The sequence below is a fragment of the Danio rerio genome, chromosome 21 (genome assembly GCF_049306965.1).
Source record: "Danio rerio strain Tuebingen ecotype United States chromosome 21, GRCz12tu, whole genome shotgun sequence".
Lineage (NCBI taxonomy): Eukaryota > Metazoa > Chordata > Actinopteri > Cypriniformes > Danionidae > Danio > Danio rerio.
Window position 1 is genome coordinate 12,322,430 of NC_133196.1, and position 22,071 is coordinate 12,344,500.

Here is a 22,071-nt window from a genome sequence, read left to right on the forward strand (position 1 = left end):
AGTTGGACAGGTGCACCTAATAAAGTGACCAGTGAGATATGTAGACATATATGAATATATATACCCCTTTTATTTTTTTTTTTCTTTCTTTCAATGCCATGGTTGTGGTAGAGAAGGGGTAATGTACTGCTTTAAACATTTATTGTAAAAATTGTAAAAAATAAATGTAAACAAAATACGGTCAGTGTTCATTCAAAATCTTTGTAACAATCGCCACATTAAAATGATTCACTGGTGTTAGTGTGAGAGTTGCACATTTAGTTCTGAAAGCATAGACTGTCAAATTTTTTATGTGCTGTATTGTATCAAATTATCAAAAAAGGTCAAAGAGCAAAACCAGCACATCAAACTGCAACCAAATATATCCTCCGATGTTCCTGAACAGCAGTTGTGAAGTCTGCAACCACTGACCTTCTTGGACGCAGGAGAAAGTCTTTAAACGTGTATGGACGCTCCATGGCAGGGTCTTCAGTCTAGACATCAACAAAAACAGCAGAAACATGCATTAAATAAGGGCTAATCTCAGCGCATTCAAATATAACAGCTCCAGCTTGGTTTTGGAAGGTGGAGAACGGGAGATGTAAACCCTTGGGTGACGTCCAGCTTTCTTACATAACACCGATCTCCCGTTACATTTAAACTGCCCACAGGTTGGATATTCACGGCCGGTCATTAGTGGCTGAGATCTGATGGAAATTGATGGAATTGGCACCTCTGCTTGTGCCCGAAACCAAAACTATGTGAGGAAAGATTGGAGGCCCAGAAGGAAAACTAGAGGCATTTTCCTTTTTGGCAAGCTTGGATTAAACTGAAGGTGAAAATACATTCAGACAGACTCAAATCTGCAAGGTGGCTTTATCGAACGTCAAAACACTCCACTGCTTTGTTTAGATTTTAGTAACTATAACTTTGACTTTTTATTCAGTTCGTGGTCTGATTTTATTTGTAACAAACTATGATATCGCCTTGCTTTTTACTACAAAGACGTCTTTTTCGACCATAAGTAACATAGTAAACAATGTAAAAAATATGTCTGCGGATGAAATGGTGACATAAACAAATAAATAACCATCCATAATTCAACACTATTGTGTCGGGGGACTAAATGTGTTTGATGGCATGTTTTTCTGAGGACTCTTTCAAAATAATCCCTGATGTACAGCAATGAATGCATGTGTGTCTTGTTATTACAATGATATTTACTCCATATCTAATAAGCATTTCCTGTACAACTTGCACAAATTTAGCAAATACATTCTTTATAAGCTTCCCATTGAAAAACAACTAGCTACAGTGGTTGCTTGAGGGTTGTAGCTTTAGACTGATGTGGTTTGTCATGATTACGTGTTCTTTTTGATGTAATCTATTCGTAAACATTGAAATGTGCAAAAACAGCAAACAGCACCCTACTGTGTCTATGTTCTGAAAACGAGTCAGAGGAAACAAATAGTTACTTGCCCTCCTGAATTATTAGCCTCTGTGTATATCCCCCTGGTGTCCATCTCTCCCTCGACGTCAGAGGCATTTTCTCAAATATGACCATCCCAAACTAAAACACTAACAGTTGTTGAATATTTTGGTCTGCATTCACAGTTCGTGTAGAGTTTATAATGCTTAAAATGAAAAAAGTTATAGATGCTTAGGTAGCGTAAAAAAAAAACTGCACCGCACTGAACATTTTATTATTTCATGAATGAATATATGAAAGTGATCTTTTAGAATTTTTTTTTTTTTGGATTCAAAGGAGGGCTAATCATTTTGACTGTATCCATCTAAACTAAACGCATCTGACCCAAGTATATGAAACCACTTTTAAATAATCAGCAATACAAGACGGCAGAAAAGGAGAGCGTGGTCTGGACTGCAACCACGCAGCAGTGAAGAGTAGATATGTAGGCGGCCACAAGGAAAACAGACCAGACTTTGTGTGTGCGTGTGTGTGTGTGTGTGTGTGTGTGTGTGTGTGTGTGTGTCTCTAAATATGCAATCCAGCAAAGAAACTGCACTTAGCCACTGGAAACGGTTTAAGCAAAAACAACAGTTCTTCCATTCCAAATGTTTTTCCTAAAAGTCTGCTGTGGGGAAACTATCTCTTGCTCAAACGTTTATTGGAACAAAATATCATACTGAAAAGCCATTATTTTATAGAGCACAAAGCTTGCCAACCATTATCTTCTTTAAGACAGAGTGCCATTTGGATCATTTTGAAGCAATATGGTACGGTATAAGAAGCTGTGCAGAATCATGAATGTAGTAAGTTACTCGTTTAGTAATCTTTAAACATTTTACTAACATTTAATGTTTAAGAAACAGATTTTAGAATATATAGGCCATTTAAAACAAAGACAAGCTAAAACGATTAGCCATCCTGTGAAATTGCAATTATTTGAATATAAAAGTGCTGGGTAACAGATTATTTTATTAAACATTAACATACAATATATATTTTTAAACTTAAAACAGACATAATATTTTATATACATAATATTTTACTAGTTATTTTGTAGTATTCAGCTTTAACATGCAATGTAAAGGCTTATCCTGGTTAATAATGTTAATAGGCAAGTTATTGGACAACAGTGGTGTGTCCTGAAGCCAATCAAAACTAATTCTTAAGTGGGATAATAATAATGATAATACTTGGTGATTCATAAAATGACAATAAACATTAACAGACCTTTTGTTTTGCATTGTAAGACCTCAGTGTGTCGTCAGAAGCCACGGGTATTAACTTCGTTTTGCCTGTGTGTGTTTTTTTGACTCATAATGAGTCAAAAAACACATACAGGCAAAACAAAACTAATACCTCTGGCTCCTGATGACACACTAAGGTCTTACGATGCAAAATAAAAGGCCTGTGAAAGAAACTGAACATTATTTTCCATAATATTATCATTAATCCACAGCCTCAGCAAACATTCCTGAACTTGTCCACAACTGTTTTATTTTTATAGCTGATATGTTTAAGACCCTCAAAGTGCCTGTAGTCATTGACTTTTGTTTAATTAATCACAAACTAACATATGATTACAGATTTTTGGGGTGAATGCAATTTTTTACCAATACTTCACATATTCAATTAAAAATATGTACATAAAAAAAATAAAATAAATAAATCAAATGCTCGTATTTAGTTAAAGGCAAAACTATTTGCCCTCCTGTGAAATTGTAATTCTTTTTTAAATATTTCCCAAGTGCTGTTTAACAGATGAAGGAAAATTTTTACAGTATTTCCTACCATATTTTTTCTTCTCGAGAAAGGACTATATTTTTTTAGTTTAGCTGGAAAAAAGCAGTTATTAAAAATTAAGCAAAAAAATAAAATAAAGAAATAAAGATCAATATTATTAGCCACTTTAAGATTATTTTTTAGGATTTACTAGAGAACCACTGTTGTCCAATAAACTGCCAAGTTAAGCTTACTTAAAGTAACATTATTAGTAAACATTATTAACCTAGTTAAGTTTTTAAAGTGCACTTTAAGCATTTTAAGTAATTTAATCTGGCAAATTAACTAGTAAATATTTTGTACTGTCATCATATCATCAATCAAAATATATATTAAGAATTTTACCTTATATAAGAGTATTATAAAATGCATTGAAAAATGTTTTCGTAACCCAACAATTGGGAAACATTTAAAGGAATTACAATATCAATATTGTAAATTTTGCATTCTACTATATAACATTAAAATGAATAAGGATAATCCTAATAATGGAACTATAGATCTAAACAAATTCCACAATTATGTAGTGGAAGAAAATACACAATCTAAATAGAACCAACTGTAATCTTATTTGACATCATATCAAATATTTGGACATAAATAGAACGCTGGACTTACCAAACATTATTACGCAGTATAGCATAGTGGTACAGGCTAAACTGGGCCACCCTGAAAGAGTGTCCCATTTTTGGCAGGGTGTTTTTTATAGTTGGGATACCCCTGTCAGAAACAGCCTGTGTGTTTACATTCCAAGCAATTCCCTTTCCACTCCGTACAGGGATATGAAGTCCAACATTGGGCTTAATTACCATCATGTGACTCTCAATAACTTCCATCTTCTATTCTTTCAGCCCACTGCTATGTTTGCTAATGAAACCAAAATAGCAAACTATATTACTACAGTTGAAGGCAAAAGTATTAGCCCAACCAGTGTTATGTTTAAAGGGGACTCACTATGCCCCTTTTTACAAGATAAAATAAGTAAAATAAGTCTCTGATGTCCCTAGAGCGTATATGTGAAGTTTCAGCTCAAAATAAAGCACAAATAATATTTTATAACTCTTTGAAATAGGCACTTTGGGTTTAAATTTAAATTGTGCCGTTTTGGTGACTGTCGCATTAAATTCAAATGAGATTGTAACCCCAGCCCTCTTTTGAAAAGAAGGCGGAGCTACAAACATCTTTCTTTCTGTCTGTCTGTCTATCTATCTTTCATCTACTGTATCTATCCACACATCAATCCATCCATCCATCCATCCATCCATCCATCCATCAGTAAAGCTATCTGTCTGTCTATACATCCAACCATCCTTCCAGCCATCTATCTTCCACCCACTCATCAATAAAGTGATCTGTCTGTCCTTCAATCCATCCATCTCTTCATTCTTTTATCATTTACCTTCCCATCCAGCCATCCATCTGTCTCTCCTTCCTTCCTTCTTTACACCCATCAATCCATCTATCTGTCTTTCCTTCCTTTCATCCATCTGTCTCTCCTTCCTTCCTTCCACCCATCAATCCATCTGTCTTTCCTTCCTTTCATCCATCTATCTCTCCTTCCTTCCTTTCTTCCAACCAACCATTCATTTGTCCTCTCCTTCCTTCTATCCATCCAATCTATCAATCCCTTCTATCCATCCATCCATCTTTCCGACGATCCTTCCATCCATCCATCTTCCACCCACTTATCAATAAAGCTATCTGTCTGTCCTTCAGTCCATCCATCCATCCATTCTTCTATCATTTATCTTTCCATCCAGCCATCAATCTGTCTTCCCTTCCTTCCTTCTTTCCACCAATCAATCCATCTATCTGTCTGTCTTTCCTTCCTTTCATCCAAGCGTCTCTCCTTCCTTCCTTCTTTTCATCCATCAATCCATCTGTCAGATGTCCTTCCTTCTATCAATCTGTTTCTTTCTTTTCATCATCCATCTCTCCTTCTTTCCGTTCATCCATTTATCCATCAATCCATCTTTCCTTCCTTCCATCCAACCATCTATCTGTCTGTCTCCTCTTCCTTTCTTACATCCAACCTTCCATCCATCAAACCAACCATCTATCTCTCCTTCCATCAATATATGCTTCCATTCCTCCTTTCTATCTGTCCATCCATCCATCTTTCTTTTCTATCTGTCTATCTATCTTTACAATCATTAAGTAAAGGGGTTCCAAAAATTAGGGTTTAGATATCTATCAAAGATACAGTGTGAAAAAACTAATGGCAAACGGTTGCTTCTGGCTCAGCGCTGTCTATTCTAATGAAGAAGAGATTGTCACTTATGGGTGGGGCTTTCCTGCTCTGATGACAAGTACAAAGTGAGAATGTCAATCAAAGTGTTATAAAGTGTGATTATAAAAAATAGAATTAATTAATTTTAACCATTAGAAGCTACTATATTCACACCTTGTTGAAACGGAACTGTGTTAAAATCCCTTATAAATGTGATTTTTGCATAATAGGCCCCCTTTAAATGGGCAAAATATAGGAAATATGGAACTAGGAAATATGACAGTCGTGTTCATGTTAGCTGAGTAGCTGCATATAATCAAAGTAAGAAATACGGGAAAATAATGTGATTTTTTACAAATGAAGCATGAGCAAACATTGCTTTGCATCTTATAAACACTACCAAGCCTTAAAAATACACTCTGAACCACCCCTTTAAAGTGCTATTTATAGACTTAACTAGGTTATTAAGTTAACTAGGCAAGTTATTGTATACCAGACGTTTGTTCTATACCCAATATTAAAATAATATTAATATTGACCTTTGGAATAACTTTAAATATATTTAAAAAACTACTTTTATTTCAGCCAAATAAAAAGAAATAAGACTTTTTCTAGGGGGAAAATGTATTGGAAACACTGTGAAAATATCCTTGATCTGTTAAATGAGAAATACTTGAAAATAATACAAAGAGCTGCAGTAATAATTTAGCTTTTATCTGTACTTGACACAAGCTTACCGGTAAGTGTGTAAGAGGCACGTCCACCTGCCCCAGGAAGTCATCTCTGGTCTGGATATGAAAGAGAAAAAAACAAGAGAGAGAGCAAGAGGTAGTTATGATAATAATAATCATATAAATGAGAGAAGATGTGGATGTAAATCAGCAGCAGGACTTGGCAAGGAAAAACCACAAAGATGAGGATAATAAACACACACACACACACCTGTATAACCCAAGAAGTATGAATGAACGTGTCTGTATAAATAAAGGAAGAGAGCGAAAAAGCTGGAAATACAGTAATAAGGGGAGTGTTAATTTCACTTTAAATAGGGAAAAATAAAAACCTGACAACCAACCCAGTGAGGAGCAGCAGATGGGCTATGAGTGAGGGTCAAAGTCAGAAGGAGTGTATTAATGTATTACTGCCAATCACAAGCCTTCAATCCATCCACCAATTCCGAAAAAAAAAGCCAAACTGTGAGATTGTCAGCTGTGATTGTCAGGTAGTTGGGTCATGGTTGACCAGTGGATTACCTGACCATTGTTGAAATGACCGTTCTTGGGCCGATCAAGACCAATGTGAGCCTGTGTGTGGAATAAACTTATTAAGACAACAAGGACGAGTACATACAGCCAATCTGGGGTGCACAAGGTTTAGGCCTCGGAATAAGTGAATGCGGTAGTTATGAATATGCTTCATATTGAAGATGACATTAATGCAACACTGTGAATTAAGTTAGTACAAGAACTATATTTGGAATAACATTGTTCGATACAAACGGAGCCGTTAGAAATGAACACACTCCAAAAGTAAGAGTTTAATCTGAGTTCTTTGGTAAGCTTAAACAAGCAAACAGAAAATCATTTGACATATAAAACTATTAATGAACAGAGAAAAAATATATAGTATAATAATTAATAAAACAAAAAATTAATCAACCAAATAAAAATAAATAAAATAACATTAAAACTATTTTAAATATTAAGTAAAAATGATTTTTTAAATATTAAATAAAAAATTGGTTTACTTTGGTTTAACAACTAAACCAAAAGGTAAAACATATTTAAATAAAAAGTAATAAAATATAATAAAATTGAGATTTGTAATATAAAGTACAATAAAAGTAAAAAAAAAATCTAAATAAACATAAAAGTACAATAAATAAAACTAAGTAAAAATAAAAATAAATGTAAAAATAAAAATACAAAATAAAAGTAAAATAAAATAATAAAAATAAAAAGTTAAATAAATAAAATTGAGAAAAAACTAAATAAATTTCTGTACACATTTAAGTAAATTTAAAATTATAAATCATAATAAAGTATAATAAAATTGAGATTAATAATATAAAGTAAAATAAAAGTTTAAGAAATAAAATAAACAAAAGTAAAATAAATGTAAAAAAAATAAGTAAAATAAACTAACAAATGGATATAAAATGAAGAAAAACTAAATAAAAATTAAAGTCAAAATATTTAAAAAAAAGATGACAACATAATAAAGCATAATCAAATTTAGATTAATTAAAGTAAAACAAAAAGTAAAAAATAAACAACAAAAGTAAAAAAAAAAACTAAAATGAAGAAAAAAGTCAAACAAAATAAAAATAAAATAAATACTAAAATAAATTTAAAGTAAAATAAAAGTAAGGTAAAGTGAAGTAAAGTGACGTAAAAGTAAAAGTTAGCCTCAAAACAAAAGAATTGGTACAGTTTATGGTCAATAACGTTTTATTGTGGAAAGGTTAAGTACGAGTCACTATTTTTGATGGTGAGTGAACAACAGGACCACAAATACATTTTCAATCCCCTCCTCATCATGGAAAACACACCATGTCTAAGACATTACTCTGATTAAATGTTAAGGAGTTGAGTCAAATGGGGTTACAGCCACCAAGAGCAATTGTGAATCACAAACAGAAGCTAAATTCATTAACCCAAAAGGTACGAAGGAATGACCTAGAAAGCTCCACCAGGGATTTGAGTCTTAAAGGTCACGCTGTTGAAGATTTGCATCCCTTGTGTCTTGGCAAAAGCTCTAGTCGCTAAGGAAACTATTTTCCTATCCTACTGCAATAAACGTGATACTCTGAAGAAGTAAAAATGATTTAACTGATCACTTTAAACTTCACAGCGACTTCGAGAGCATTAAGATATCATGTCTTTATATGACCTTGAAAGCACTTTTTCCCACACATTGGTCTGAGTGTTAAAAATAAGCATTTGCTTAGTCATCGTCCAGAACGGAGCTGAGTTAGCAGACGACTCAAGCCGTTAAATAGGCCGAAAAGCACAGAAACTCAAAACAAGCAGAAATCAAGACAGCAGGGAAGTTAGAACCAAGAGGCCATGTTTAAAAAGAGACACAAACAAATTGAACCAAACAACAGATCAAAAGGAAGGAAAACAGAAAAAAGAAGCGTATTACTTTGTAAGCTTCAGAGGTCACATAGTTGGACTGCAAAGGTCAGGGTCAGGGGTTATGAAAATAGGACTTGAGGGGAAAAACTTCCGACAACTGAGCCGCAACATGAAGAGATGCTAAAATAAACCTGGAAGTAAGCTAAAATAAGTCTGGAGCCCCCTTATATTTAGGTGCAGTGCTCCAGTCCGACAACAATAACAAGGTACCACAGCAATTGGAAATGCTGACATAGCTTGACTCTTTCATGTATCCTCAATTTCAAACTCTCTCACTGTTCTTTTCTTACTTGTTAGCACAGGTTTTTTTTTAAACCACTAAATCCTGAGTTCTGGAAGAAAGCTGCCACAGCAGACTTGAGCAAGATTTGCCCCCACATCCCCTCATCATGCTTACTAAAACCCGTGAGACTGTTTGGAACAGTTCAATTTTTAATTCTATTCAGCTGATCTCCAGTTCTGGCAGGAGCACTTTAAGCTTAGCTTAGCATATATCTTTGAATCTAAAAGATTGTTTGCATTGTGCCTAAAAATTCGTAGAGTTTCTCTTCTTTAGTTACATGTGTGCTAGGGGATAAAGGCAAATTTTGCAAGCAGCTATGATATACTGCACCAAAGTTCCTTGATTATTACATTGCAATTGAATTATAAGTTTTAGGAACAACAAATAATAACTTTACTTCGAGTTGATCATTAATTTTATAAGTGGCTTATATGAAAGGCAAAGTCCGCTAGATTATGCTTATTTTACCAAAATTAAATCATGCTTTGATGTTTAATTATTTAATTAGGACAGTAAGGTCTGACTTTGCTTAGACAAAAGTCTTTTCACTGAACAGAAATAATGTACAGTATAGAATATAAAGTTATGGTGCAGTGGAAAAAGAATTAATATAGTGTATGGCTCCCATGAGCTGGGACAACTGCATCCATGCATCTTTGCAATGGCTCAAATAACTTACTAATAAAGTCATCTGGAATGGCTAGGAAAGTGTTCCTGCAGGACTCCCAGAGTTTACCAAGATTCTATGGATTCATCTCCATGTTACCCTACACATGCTCAATGTTCATGTCTGATGACTTGGCTGGCCAATCCTGGAGCCCCTTGACCTTCTTTGCTTTCAGGAACTTCGATGTGGAGGCTGAAGCATGAGACGGAGTGCTATCCTGCTAAAGAATTTGCCACAAATGTCTTGATACCACAGCCATTTAATGTTGCCATCCACTCTGCAGCTCTTGCACGCCCCCATACTGAATGTAACCCCAAACCATGATTTTTCCTACACCAAACTTGATGGATTTCTATAAGAATCTTGGGCCCTTCCAGGTTCCAATAAGTGTTCTGCAGTTTATGTGTTGAAAAAATATAACTGTTACCAATTTTCCAAATGATCAACTAGAAGACAAGTTATTATTCTTTACTCTTACAACTGGGATTGAGAACAATTTTCAGGTAGTGTATTTCCCAGCTATATCAACCTAGAAACAACATCTTTAAGCAAAGCTAAAAGCGCTCCTGCCAGACCTGGAGATTGCCGAATAACTCAAACATGGTAAAGCTCAACTGTTTATGTCAAAGAGACTTGTAAAATGAGCCTATTTCCAAAAAAAAAAATGTGCCCCTTTAATCTGAGAGCACTGGCAAGTCTACTGGAAATCCATGCTTCCCACAAGGGGATGGATGCAATGGACGATCTCCGAAATGTGATATGGTTATGTGAAAGCTATTGTTTTCTGCTAATCATCTTGTTAAAATCAAATATTAACAGAAGTGTATTGTATTCTGTATTGTTTGTAAACAAGAACTCCACAGGTTATGATGTATTACAAGACTTATCCTCAGAGATAATCCAGCATCAACAAAGACTTGCTTGAGGCGTTCATAAGAGCAGTCATGACAGCATGAAGTAAACAGATCTGCGCGAGAGCGGTTCACTTCAGTTGATGAACTCTGCTGCTGGAACATTTAGCTTCTTGACTGACTCATTTCCAGTAAAGCCTTTTCAGCAGGTACTGGAAATACATATGCTGCCACAGAAGCTGAAGGTATGCGTGTGACAGTGCTGATTTCGACATTGGAATATTCTAAAATGTGGACGTCTTAGAGATTCCAGAACTTTCGAACGCAAACCTAAACTTCTGTAAAGGATAGATACTAGTTCTAGTACTAGTAACAACTGGTGACAAATTGACAAATCCCACACACTTACAGATTTTCAGCACTACTCTGAGTCACTGAAAGGAGTTTCAAAGCCTGTAAAAAAACTCAACTTCTAGGGAGTGACAAAAAGTGGCAAATATATGAGGAAAAAATAAGTGCTTAAAGGAATAGTTTAGAAAGAAATAGAAATCAGAAAGTTCTGATGAAAGAAATTCATAAAAGTTTGGAACCACTTAAGGGTTGGGAAATTAAAAGCTTTGAGATACCAAGAACAGCAGCATGTGTAACCATATATTAGACCTTAATCACCACAGAACAGCTGTCACAAGAGATGAACGGTAACCCAGTCCAAAGGAGAAAGGCTGCTTTCAAAACCAACAACAACACTTGACACGGGACTAAAGATAGAACAGGCTCCTCTTCAAGAGAGGGGGAAAAAGACAAGTGGCCACTATGAATGAAGTTCAGTCTGAAAATGCTTCCAGTCCCCATACATTTCCACTTCTTGAGTTTAAGGGTTTGTATGCTTGTTAGGAAACCATAGACAGTGCGGTTACGTCTTGCTCCTGGCCCCTATTTTCATGGAATTTTCACTTCCCAGAATGTGGGTTGTGAATAAGTCATTTCTGAACCCACCTCCTCTTTCTACTGAAAATCCAGCTACCTATTTTTTTCATATGCTTTTCCTATTCTCCAGCCACTTACAAATTATTAAAACACACTTAAAGCTTTCTACACCCTACAGCATAGTTTGAGCAACTAAATAACTGCTTGTTAATAAAACTATGCACTTCACGGTCAGATTAAATATTACTTAACTTTAGACACTCAGCAGTACCTGTGGATTGCTGCAGGTAGGCGCCTTTCCAATGCTAATATTCCTTTCGAGGATGGGACTGTGCTCGCCGCCCTGGCTGAAATAAATCTTAAACTTCGGTTGTTGGGAATTCTGTTCCTTCCTAATTTTGAAAGTGCAACCTTGAGCACCATTCTCAATAAAATCACTCTCCGTTTCCATTTCTGAGATAGGAGCATGAAGGTTTGGCATTGATCCAAGGCGTGAAGGAGCTCCTCTAGGCTGCAATGGCTGTGACGTGCTCCGCTCAAGTCGAATCCTGGGGTACCGCACCAAGCGGGAACCTTTAGAACCTGTGATGCCTAAATCACTCACGTCAGGCTGAGAGGTAGAGCTTGGTTGCCGTCCTTGGTCCTTTTGGAGCTGAAAAATTAGTCTTTGTGCACCAGGACCTCTGTCTGAGCATTGCTGGACAGACCAATTGTGCCCATTGTGCCCATCCTCGCTATATGGCATAATCCTGAACTGCTGGACATCCGAGCCATCTGCAGATCTTCTTCTAATACAGACACCTCCAATAGTGATCCCTTGAGGATTTCCATGGGTATAACCATTTTGACCATCACATGGCCGGACACAAAAGACTTGCCTCTTAGGTTCAGTATCTTTTTGAGTTTGTTCCACATTTTGGCAGGATTTGTAGTAGGTTGGAGGTGGAGGTAAGGGCAAACTTTCACCAGGTTCAGTGTATGGTGGAGCTGGATCCTGGGGGTACGCTGGAGGTGGATCAAAGGGTAATGCATCTTCATGAGGGGCAGTTGTGCGTTGAAGAGATATTTGAACAGAGGTGCTCTTGGTTGTCCGTGACTCAGCTTGACCCTGGAGCTGTGGGATGAACATGGAAGAGCTTCGCTTTAGAGAGGCATCCGAACCAACAACTGTGCCTGGTTCTGGACTTTCTGCATGTCCTCCGTTACGTGGTTGTGCATGGACCACCATGGCTCCTGTACTGTTGTAGCTTATGTCACCTTCCTCCTCCACTGTCCCATTCAGCTCTTCCAACTCTGGAGCAGTGTTACTGCGACCAGATCCAAAATACAACCGAAGCCGGTGAGACATTCTCCTGTCCGCCCTGATCTGTCTCTGTCCAGCCTTTGCTGGATCTGTCTCACCCACTGTTTAGTGTGTCTGTTCCCCTTTTGCTCTTGCTCTCTCTGTCTTGCTCATCCACCCTCTTTCTCTCTCTTTCCCTTACTCACAGACAGAGGCTGCGTTTCGTTTCACAGCTACCAGTGAAGCTCTGCCAGGGAGCTTAAAAGTTCAACCCACAAGCTTTAGAGAGAGAGGAGAGAGAGCGCAAGAAAAAGCTAGAAAGAACCAGGGATAGGAAAATCAAAAAAAAAAAAAGAAACTACCCCATGTGTCAAACTGTTCAAGCTGCAGTCTGATAGCGACAAACAGCAGAAATAGCCCAAGTGGCAAGCTACATTCCAGGCATGATTGGATAAGGACGCCTGGTGCTCTTGAAAGCAAAGGTGAGGGTAGGGTGGCCGAAGTCATGTGATCCAGTAGGCACCCACCCCCACTTCTCGGATAGACCCAAACAGCACTCTCTCAGCTGCTACTGATCTGTCAGAAGGACCTAGACCGCCTGGGGTGGGATGAGAAAGAGAGGGATCACAGCTGACTCAGAAAACACTCTCCACAAGCTCATAATTCTTCGTGCTCATCCCACACACAGGGCACACTGGGCCAAGCCAAGTTGGGACAAGGTGCTGTGCACATCTCAAACTGGTAAAGTAAGAATTTAGTCTTACTTATTCCTATATACTTATATACATATAAAACACAAATCAAAGCACGAAGAACTTCATCAATCAGACATATATGGGTAAACAGAAGAGGTATTAGAGGTCTACCACTATCGTTACAGACATTCTCTAGCAGGAAATATCCAGGAAAAGCTGGAAAAACATTGCAGCTTTTTATGTTGGGGCCTCTGTACAGACATGCAATATTTCTCAAGCTTCTTAAGGGTTGGCATGGCTGAAATGTTCCGTCTGCATTAAAGAAAAACACTTAAGGGAAGTTTTAGACCACAAGACAGTCACTCTCTTTCAACACAATAACAATGATTCAGGATGCAGCCCGGGGCAAAGTCTTGAGAGCAGTTGAAGAAAAAAAAATCTACAATCAAGACCACTCCTAAACTAAGTCAACAAAGCAATTTAACTTTGTGCAGGTTAAAAACCACCTCGAATTATTCATTGGGGGAAATCCTTAAAGTGACAGGAAATCAGACTAATAACATACAGCTATTACTGCAAATAATACATTGTTCACAAAGTCTGTGTGGGCTGAATAAAACCCATGTGTTTATTTTTTTTTATCACAAACACAATCTGCCAAATCAGAATCTTTTTATCAGTATCTAAAACCCTTTGCTCACAGGTATGAGAATACCACATTTGACACAGACTGCTGACAGCCTGAGCAACTTGCTAAAGCCAATGTTAAAATCCAGAGAGAGCATACAACACTGTCTGTATTCAAATTCGATGAGACACTTCATACACCCTGATTTGTCAAAGGAGAAATAGAGGGCAAAGGCAACTTAATTCAAAGGAGTATGAAATACTGCATGTATAAAAGCCAACAACAACATCCATGCAATTTAAATTAGACAATGAGTGTTAAACAATTTAATGAACATTTTAGGTGGATATTCTGACTTTTTATATGATTTTCAGCTATTAGATGATAAAATAAGTCTTCTTGTACACATCAACACCATTAGAACTGTGTCTTTTCAGCAACACCAGCCTACCCTAAACCATGAAGTCAGTGCAGCATCTTATTGGATGGAGTGAGCGAGACAGACTGCGACTGAAAGAAAGGCCTTGATTGTGAGAGTGTGGGCGCTTTCTAAAGGGGGCATTGTTTTGGAGGGCACACAAGCCCTGCAGTGGGTGAGCTGCGGACAAAGAACGGAGACATCATGCCGTAAGCATTAGTTTCACAGTGCCAAGCATTCTGGGAATTACGACAGAGGGCTTCCACAGCGCAACCTACAAAAACAACGACTTTCCAAAGCATTTATTTTGCATGCATTTCTTAAAAACCAAACCATTAATAACCTAAATAGTATAAACATTGGATTGAATAAAGGCAAACTGGTGATTTGACCTGGCTGGGTTTTCAAAAAGCACATTCGCTCACCCACACGTCTCTGGAGTGGTTGAGTTTCTCCATGGCGGCAATTTTCAGATAAATGCAATCTACAAAAACTGCTTTGAAGAATTGTGCAAATTATATTTGTTTTATTTAATGCCATGTTGGCAACAATATCCATTTCCATTGCAAAAAAACATTACATTGATAAATATACAATAAAAACCCCAAAACAAATAAACAATTTAAGATTTTAACGTTATATGATATGATAAAAAGTCAAATCTTTTCCTGGTTCATTTTTTTAATCCATTTTCTTCATTCATTTATTCATTTTCTTTTCGGCTTAGCCCTTTTAAAAATCAGGGGTCACCACAGCGGAATGAACCACAAACTTATCCAGCATATGTTTTACTCACCGGATGCCCTTCTAGCCGCAACCCATCACTGGGAAACACTCTTGGACACTCATACACTACGGCCAATTTAGCTTATTCAATACACCTATGCCACGTCTTGGGGAAACTGGAGCACCTGGAGAAAACCCAACACGAACACTGAAAGAACATGCACACTCCAAACAGAAATGCCAACTAACCCAGCCGGGGCTCAAACCAGCGACCTTCCTGCTGTGAGGCGATTGTGCTACCCACTGCGCCACCGTGACATCTCCTTCTTGTTCAGAACCTAATAAATATGAACTCATCAGCACTGGAATTTGGGAACCACCATGCTGTGAATTCATTACAACTAGCTGTTAAGCGGTTTAAAGATACAAAAAAAAAATTGCACAGAAGAATGTGGAATGACAAGGCCGCTCACATGCAAAAATACTATAGTAATTTGTAGTAAATCCTTCAGTCTACTAAACCATAATACAGTAAAATGTATTATACTGCATACAGTATATACTTTGGTAATGAAGGCTCCTTCATACTGTAGTATTAACAATATAATACTCTAGATTTTTTTTACTACAGTAAACTATAGTATTGTAGTATAGAGTATGAGAGTAGTATGATTAAAGTGACAAAAATGATTACATTTTTGTTAAAACTACCTAAAATGTTCAAAAACACGTCTCACACACTTATTGCACTAAGATTTGTATCTTAAAATGAAAAAACATCAACTAAAATGTGTTTCTACAGATAATTCAAGGCGTTTATTGTTAAACCTTCACTTCGAAAACTCCTTCACAGGGATCCATGTTTACCTTATCTTTCATAATATTGCATAAAGCTGCTTTAAAAGCCAAAAATGGGTTGTGAGATTTGTCTGACTGATATTATGATTAGAATCTTTAACTCCGTATACTCAATAGTGTGCAGGACACACTTTAATGAAATGAATACAACTTACTTTAACTATATAATGTCTAAACATGCATTTACTTAGCAGCCTTTTGCGATTGCAATTAGGTAATGTTACGGGATTTACAGTTAAAACCATGATTTTAATGATAATGAAAATCTGAAACAGCAATATTAACCGTCAGTTCACAGTAGTTCAAAGCTGAAAGCAGTACTCATGACAACACTATTGTGCGATGACATACAGTTGAGGTCAGAATTATTAGCCTTCGTGAATTATTAGCCCCCTCTACATTTTTTTTCTAATTTCTGTTTAACAAAAATATTTTTTTTTCAACACATTTCTAAACATAATAATTTTAATAACTTAGTTCTAATAACAGATTATTAGAGAGTTCCGGGAGTTTTCCGGGAGATAGCAAAATACGGGAGATGAGCGGGAGATGGGTCTGAAATACGAGAGACTCCCGGGAAAAACGGGAGTGTTGGCAGGTATGATTTGGAAAATATTAGACTAGTTTTGACTTCAACTGTACATAGGTAATTTGTTTATACTGTATTACAATATATGTTGCATTAGAGAATTACCACAGATTAATTCACTATAATAGGATTTAAAAACACAGCAGTGTTTATCCTATAGTATTTTTTTAAATGGGCACTCTTGCTGAAAAAGCAAGATTGTAAGAAACGGAGAAACTAAGAAATCAGCCAATAGGAATGAGTAGAGTACTAATGAGAAGAAACTAAAGAGATAACTACAGGACAAAAATAGACCAAGAGAGCATGTACGCGAGAAAGCGTGAAAATCCTTCATTATATCTGTATCTAACCAGCGGGACACCATACGTGCACTCCCTCTCAGACATATAAGGAAAACCCTCAGATTCTGCTCAGCTCTGCATTGGATCTCAGCCAAAACCTTCTCACACGAGAGACAACAACCCTTTCCCTGTGGACTGTAACAACTCGTGCACAAACACAATAAGAGCATTCCTGTTCACTGCCTCCAAACCGAAAGCTATACTTACTTACAATGACTGACAATCATCATCTGTACTTGAGATAATCAACGACAAAATGCAGTCAGTGTTTCTGCAAAACTGTCTACATAAGAATATATGAGTATATAATAAAGCTTGGGCAAGGAATATCACCTTCCTTTTAGGTTCAAGTCAAAGACATACATGAACAGCTGTCACATTTGAGTGCTCCAAAAATGTCAACATGCTTTCCATCTTGGAATAGTCGGCATGTCTATCAATTAGATATGTCAATATTCAATAATCCAATATATCATGATAATGAACACATGAAACATCAATATAGTGAGCACTCACAAACACAGTAAATAATTATTTTAGCTTTTAGAGTGCTTTTAAGATTATTCGCTATATTGCTGTATATTAGCAGTGGTTTCTTGAACGAAATGTCTGAAGACTAAAAAGACAAACAAACATTTTAACATTATTCAAAGTTACAACATTTTAAATTCAAAGACTTTATAGGATTTTTGATCTTTAACTTTATACAATAACGTTCCATTTCTTAACATTGGCTCATTTAACTAAAGTCACTGTAATGAAACTAAAAGCATGAAAACCTTAAGCCCCATTCAAACGGGGCGTCAGCGTCAAAGCTTCCCATTCACTTTGAATTGTTGACGTCAGTCGTTGCCGAACTGCATTGTGGATCCGTCGGCGCCGCTTCAGAGGAAAATTTGCAGAAATTGGGACTAGCTCAACTTTTCAAGTGCCGACTGAAGCGTCAGCCAATCAGATTGCTGTATGCAAATACACCAGCTCAGACAGTGGCCTTTTGCTGACTGAATTTTATTGGCTGACGCTGCTATGACGATCGCGTCAGCCCCAACTTCAGACACACCTTCAGTCAAGCGTTGATGCTGAAGCCCCGTGTGAATGGTGCGTTAGGTGACGTTAATTTCTAAAGGCTGATTTATTCTTGAATCAAGCACACACATAAGCTCCGGTGCAGCCTTCGGGCAGTCGTGTAGCCCTCACCGCTGATGCGCAGTTACTAGTTATTAGTTAACACCTAATAGTGCATTAAAGTTAAAATTCATAACTCATTATATTAAATGGAGCTAATAACTAGGCCCAACAGGGAATCTGCGAGTGCAGAAATCTGCAGACTCCCACAGATTTACAGCCAGTCATTGAGTCTATTTATTTACTTGTGTAAATGTGCGCAATTCAGTTTTTAAATTAATTTCACTAACATTATTGTGATATAATAATAGTAGTATTAAATCGTTCATATGATTTATTTACAATACAGTTTGTAAAGTTATATTCTTTTACTTGAATAAACATTTAGTAGATATATTATATGAGAGACTTACTTTGTTTATCAATTTAGTCGATCTAGATGTATTTGCATTGTAAACATTAAATAAAAGTTAAAAATGTATTCTTTTTTTATTTCATATATTATGTTTTTAGTTGTGATACTCCTGAAACTATTCTGCATAAATCAGCAGATTTTTTTTTTTTTTTTTTACAAAATTCTCTGCAGAAATAGTGAAAAAATGTCCACAGATTCTGTCTGGCCATACTAATAACTAATAAAATCAATTAGCTTAATTTGTACAACCATAATCATGCTATTTTTCAGTTGTTTTCAATGCATTAACTACTGTTTACTAAGAAGAATTTAGTGTCACTTATTGTACAGCTGCATTCTTTTGCAATTTATAAAAAAAAATGTTTATTTACTCTGAAAATGTATATACAATAAAGTGCAAAACACATTTTTTAACTTACAGAATGTTTGGTTTATTATAGCTGTTGAAGTGAACTTTCTTTTGTTGTGTAGGTCAATATCGGGATCATACCATATGTTAAATGATGAAAGCTTCAGCAAATGATTGCAACAGGAAAATTCGATACCAGCAAAAGCTTATACTCTCAATAACAATCAAGGAGTTTTCCAAGATGCTACATTTTCATAAATGTGTAAAACTGCAGACTCAATCTAAAAGTTCACTTCCAGTTTGGAGAGCGGCTTAAGTATAATAGCCAAAAGAAACAGCAGTAAAGTGGTGTCTATGTATAGACTACCTGACAAAAGTCTTGTTGTCAATCCTTGTTGTAAGTGCAACAAATAATAACTCGACTTCTAGTTTATCATTTGGAAAAGTGGCAGAAGGTAGATTTTCCTTCTCATACTTCAGCCTCTACATCAAAGTTTCTGAAAGCAAAGAAGGTCAAGCAGCTCCAGGATTGGCCAGCCCAGTCACCATACATTAACATTATTAAGCATGTCTGAGTGAATCAAAAGAACCTTGATGAACTCTGGGAGTCCTGCAAGAACGCTTTATTTGCCATTCCAGATGGACTTTATTAATAAGTTATTTGAGTCATTGCAGAGATGTGTGGATGCAGTTCTCCAAGCTCATGGGAGTCATACACTATATTAATTATTTTCCACTGTACCATGACTTTATATTCTACACTGTACATTATTTCTGTTGAGTGACAAGACTTTTTTTCTAAGCAAAGTCAGACCTTACTGTCCTAATTAAATAATTAAAAATCAAGGCATGATCAAATTTTATTTTGGAAAAATAAGCGTAATCTAAAGGCCTTTGCCTTTCATATAACCCACTTCTGACACCAAATGATCAACTAGAAGTTATTATTTGGTGTTGCTAAAACTTGGATAAGCGACAAGACTTTTGTCAGGTAGTGTATACAAATAGATCTAAAGCCTCCAGTTGAGAATTCCTGGTTTATAAGATGCAGCTGCATTATGAGCAACACACAATAGCAATAACTATAGACCATCTTTTGAAACATTATGCCTAAATCAGCCAATTTGTTCACAGTTTGTAACTCTCTGCAAGATAAACTGTGTAAATTGGGTCCAACAATGCTGTAATCAATCTGATTTCTTAAATGAGCTTTAAGCTGCTTCTTTTCAAATCATCTCTTCGTTAAAAAAGCAAATGATTTTGTACCACAGCAGAATGTACTGCAGGTAACAGCATAGCAAGCAAAGCAACTGAGCATCGTTGCCATGGGGACACTAATGAATGGTTAAGAGCTGACATTAGTTGCATAACAGTAGAATTTTCTGACATTGTTACACAATTAATACACTACTTAATGTTGTATCTTCCCGTGGCATGTCAATGACTAGAGCTTAAAAGTCATTTTTCAGAATGTTCTAATGGTTCTTTCTGGGGATCGTTAGAGAGGTGCAAGCTATTTTCAGACAAAAAAAAAAAAGTGGAACACACAAGCTCTATTCCAAAACTTTGTGAGATGCATAATTAGATTACTTTTTAAGGCACTTTTTTTTTTTTTTGCACTGAATGTATGTTTATGTTAATGTTTATGACAATGCTTTTAGGCACACAGTTATTTTTATTTAGCTTCTTTTTGTTTAAATTGACGTTTTATTTTTCATACACAGTATTATATAAATTGAAATGATTATACAACCACTAGTCACCTTAAAAAAACCTAAAATATAGATAATAAGAATCTAAAATACAGAATACAATAAGTAGTAAAAAGTAGTAAGTAGAATGTAATAAGTAGTAAAAAAAAACAGAACATTTTAGAAGTACACTGTTAATTTGAATCTACAGTAAATTACCGGCAGTAGTTCGACAGTAACTTACGGTAAAATCAGCAAGAGTACTGTATTTACATTTACAGCATTGTTTATCTTGCTCTATATGCATTTACACTATTGTATAACTATTGTATAAAATACAGTCATTTTCAAAATGCAACTTTAAAATACACTAACATACTGCATAGCTGTCCTACATTAAAATACAGTTAATATTACAGTTAAATACTGTGTGATTTACAAAAATCGTTAAAAATGTAGAAAAAAAAGTTATAGACAGAAAATGTAAACTATTTAAAACTTTAGAATGTCAGATACCTGTACAGCACTTCTGTCAACAACTGCTGCTTTAAATGTGCTTTATAACTAACTAACTGTTCAAGATCATGCTGAAAAGGTTGTTCTGTACTGTAACATCAATGTGTCATGCAAAGAAACATGATTATTTCATAGTCTCGCTTAGCCAGATCTTCAGTATATTGACTCAACCTAAAAAAAAAACTATCAAAACAGTGTCATTTCACAATGGACTTTTCTTTCTAAATGCATTTGAGTTGCATAGCTTATGCAAACATATACACATTATTATGATTAGATGCTTTATTAACTGCTGTTTTCTCACCGCTGTCATGTTTTTGGCATTTATTTTAGCAAGAGAAAAACATGAAGCACATATTTACAAATGCATCTAAACATTTCTCTCTTCAACTTCTCTATGACAGTATTATATGCATGCTGACATATGCATGAGGATTGTGGGACCTTTTCGTGCAGAGAAGCAAGCGCTGAGTGTCGAAAATTTGAAGAAATGTTCAATTTGACGGCTATCACAGTGAAGCGAAGGAAATGACATCTGTCACATGCATTTCAAAATCTGCCAACACTGCTGAAAAATTTAATTTAATCTTAAAATTACATTGCTAGAGTAGCCAGAGTATGTAGTAAGGAACTGTAAAATGCAATTCACTTGATTTTGAAGTAGAGCTGGAAAGTGTTTTTAAAAAAAAAAACTAAAGTCTTGATGTCATGTTTAAAAGTGCTAAAGATGGCACTATGCAACTTTGCCCTTCTGACATTACCTTGTTACACAGAAACAGGAAGAAAGACAGTGTTTTTAAAACCATTCACATGGGCTGCATCCATAATCGCATACATACCATACAGTAGGGTTACGATACTGGAATTCAGTACCAATCGATACTGAGATTTTAAAAACGTCAATTTCCCGCTAACATTAGAGCGCTGTTGAGCGCGTTCTTAAACAGCCCTGATTTGCCATTGACTTACACTTGTTCAACAGAAATGACTGAGAAGGTCATCAGTTCACCGAACTCACCGCTGTTTACTGAGTGTAAACACAGATACAGGCACACTGAAGCGTTTCAAAGTCATGTCGATCAGCTGGTCTGTAAATAAGCTGATATTTGAG

The 22,071-nt window shown here is 36.0% G+C and overlaps 1 protein-coding gene across 48 annotated transcripts in view; it reads right to left on the reverse strand.

The window, feature by feature from the left end:
- Positions 1–22,071, reverse strand: part of nedd4l (NEDD4 like E3 ubiquitin protein ligase) — a 166,227-nt gene that overhangs the window by 68,005 nt on the left and 76,151 nt on the right. For 12 of the 48 annotated variants that reach the window (XM_073935844.1, XM_068216006.2, XM_073935835.1 and 9 more), the window contains exons 1-4: positions 11,599–12,995; positions 6,713–6,763; positions 6,197–6,247; positions 412–473 (exon numbers count right to left, since the gene is read on the reverse strand). In XM_073935844.1, coding sequence (XP_073791945.1) covers positions 412–473; positions 6,197–6,247; positions 6,713–6,763; positions 11,599–12,675 — 1,241 coding nt within the window. In that variant the 5' untranslated portion in view covers positions 12,676–12,995. Of the gene's footprint in view, positions 1–411; positions 474–6,196; positions 6,248–6,712; positions 6,764–11,598; positions 12,996–22,071 lie in introns of those variants that run through there. The other 36 variants (XM_073935862.1, XM_073935861.1, XM_073935853.1 and 33 more) reach the window with 3 other exon arrangements.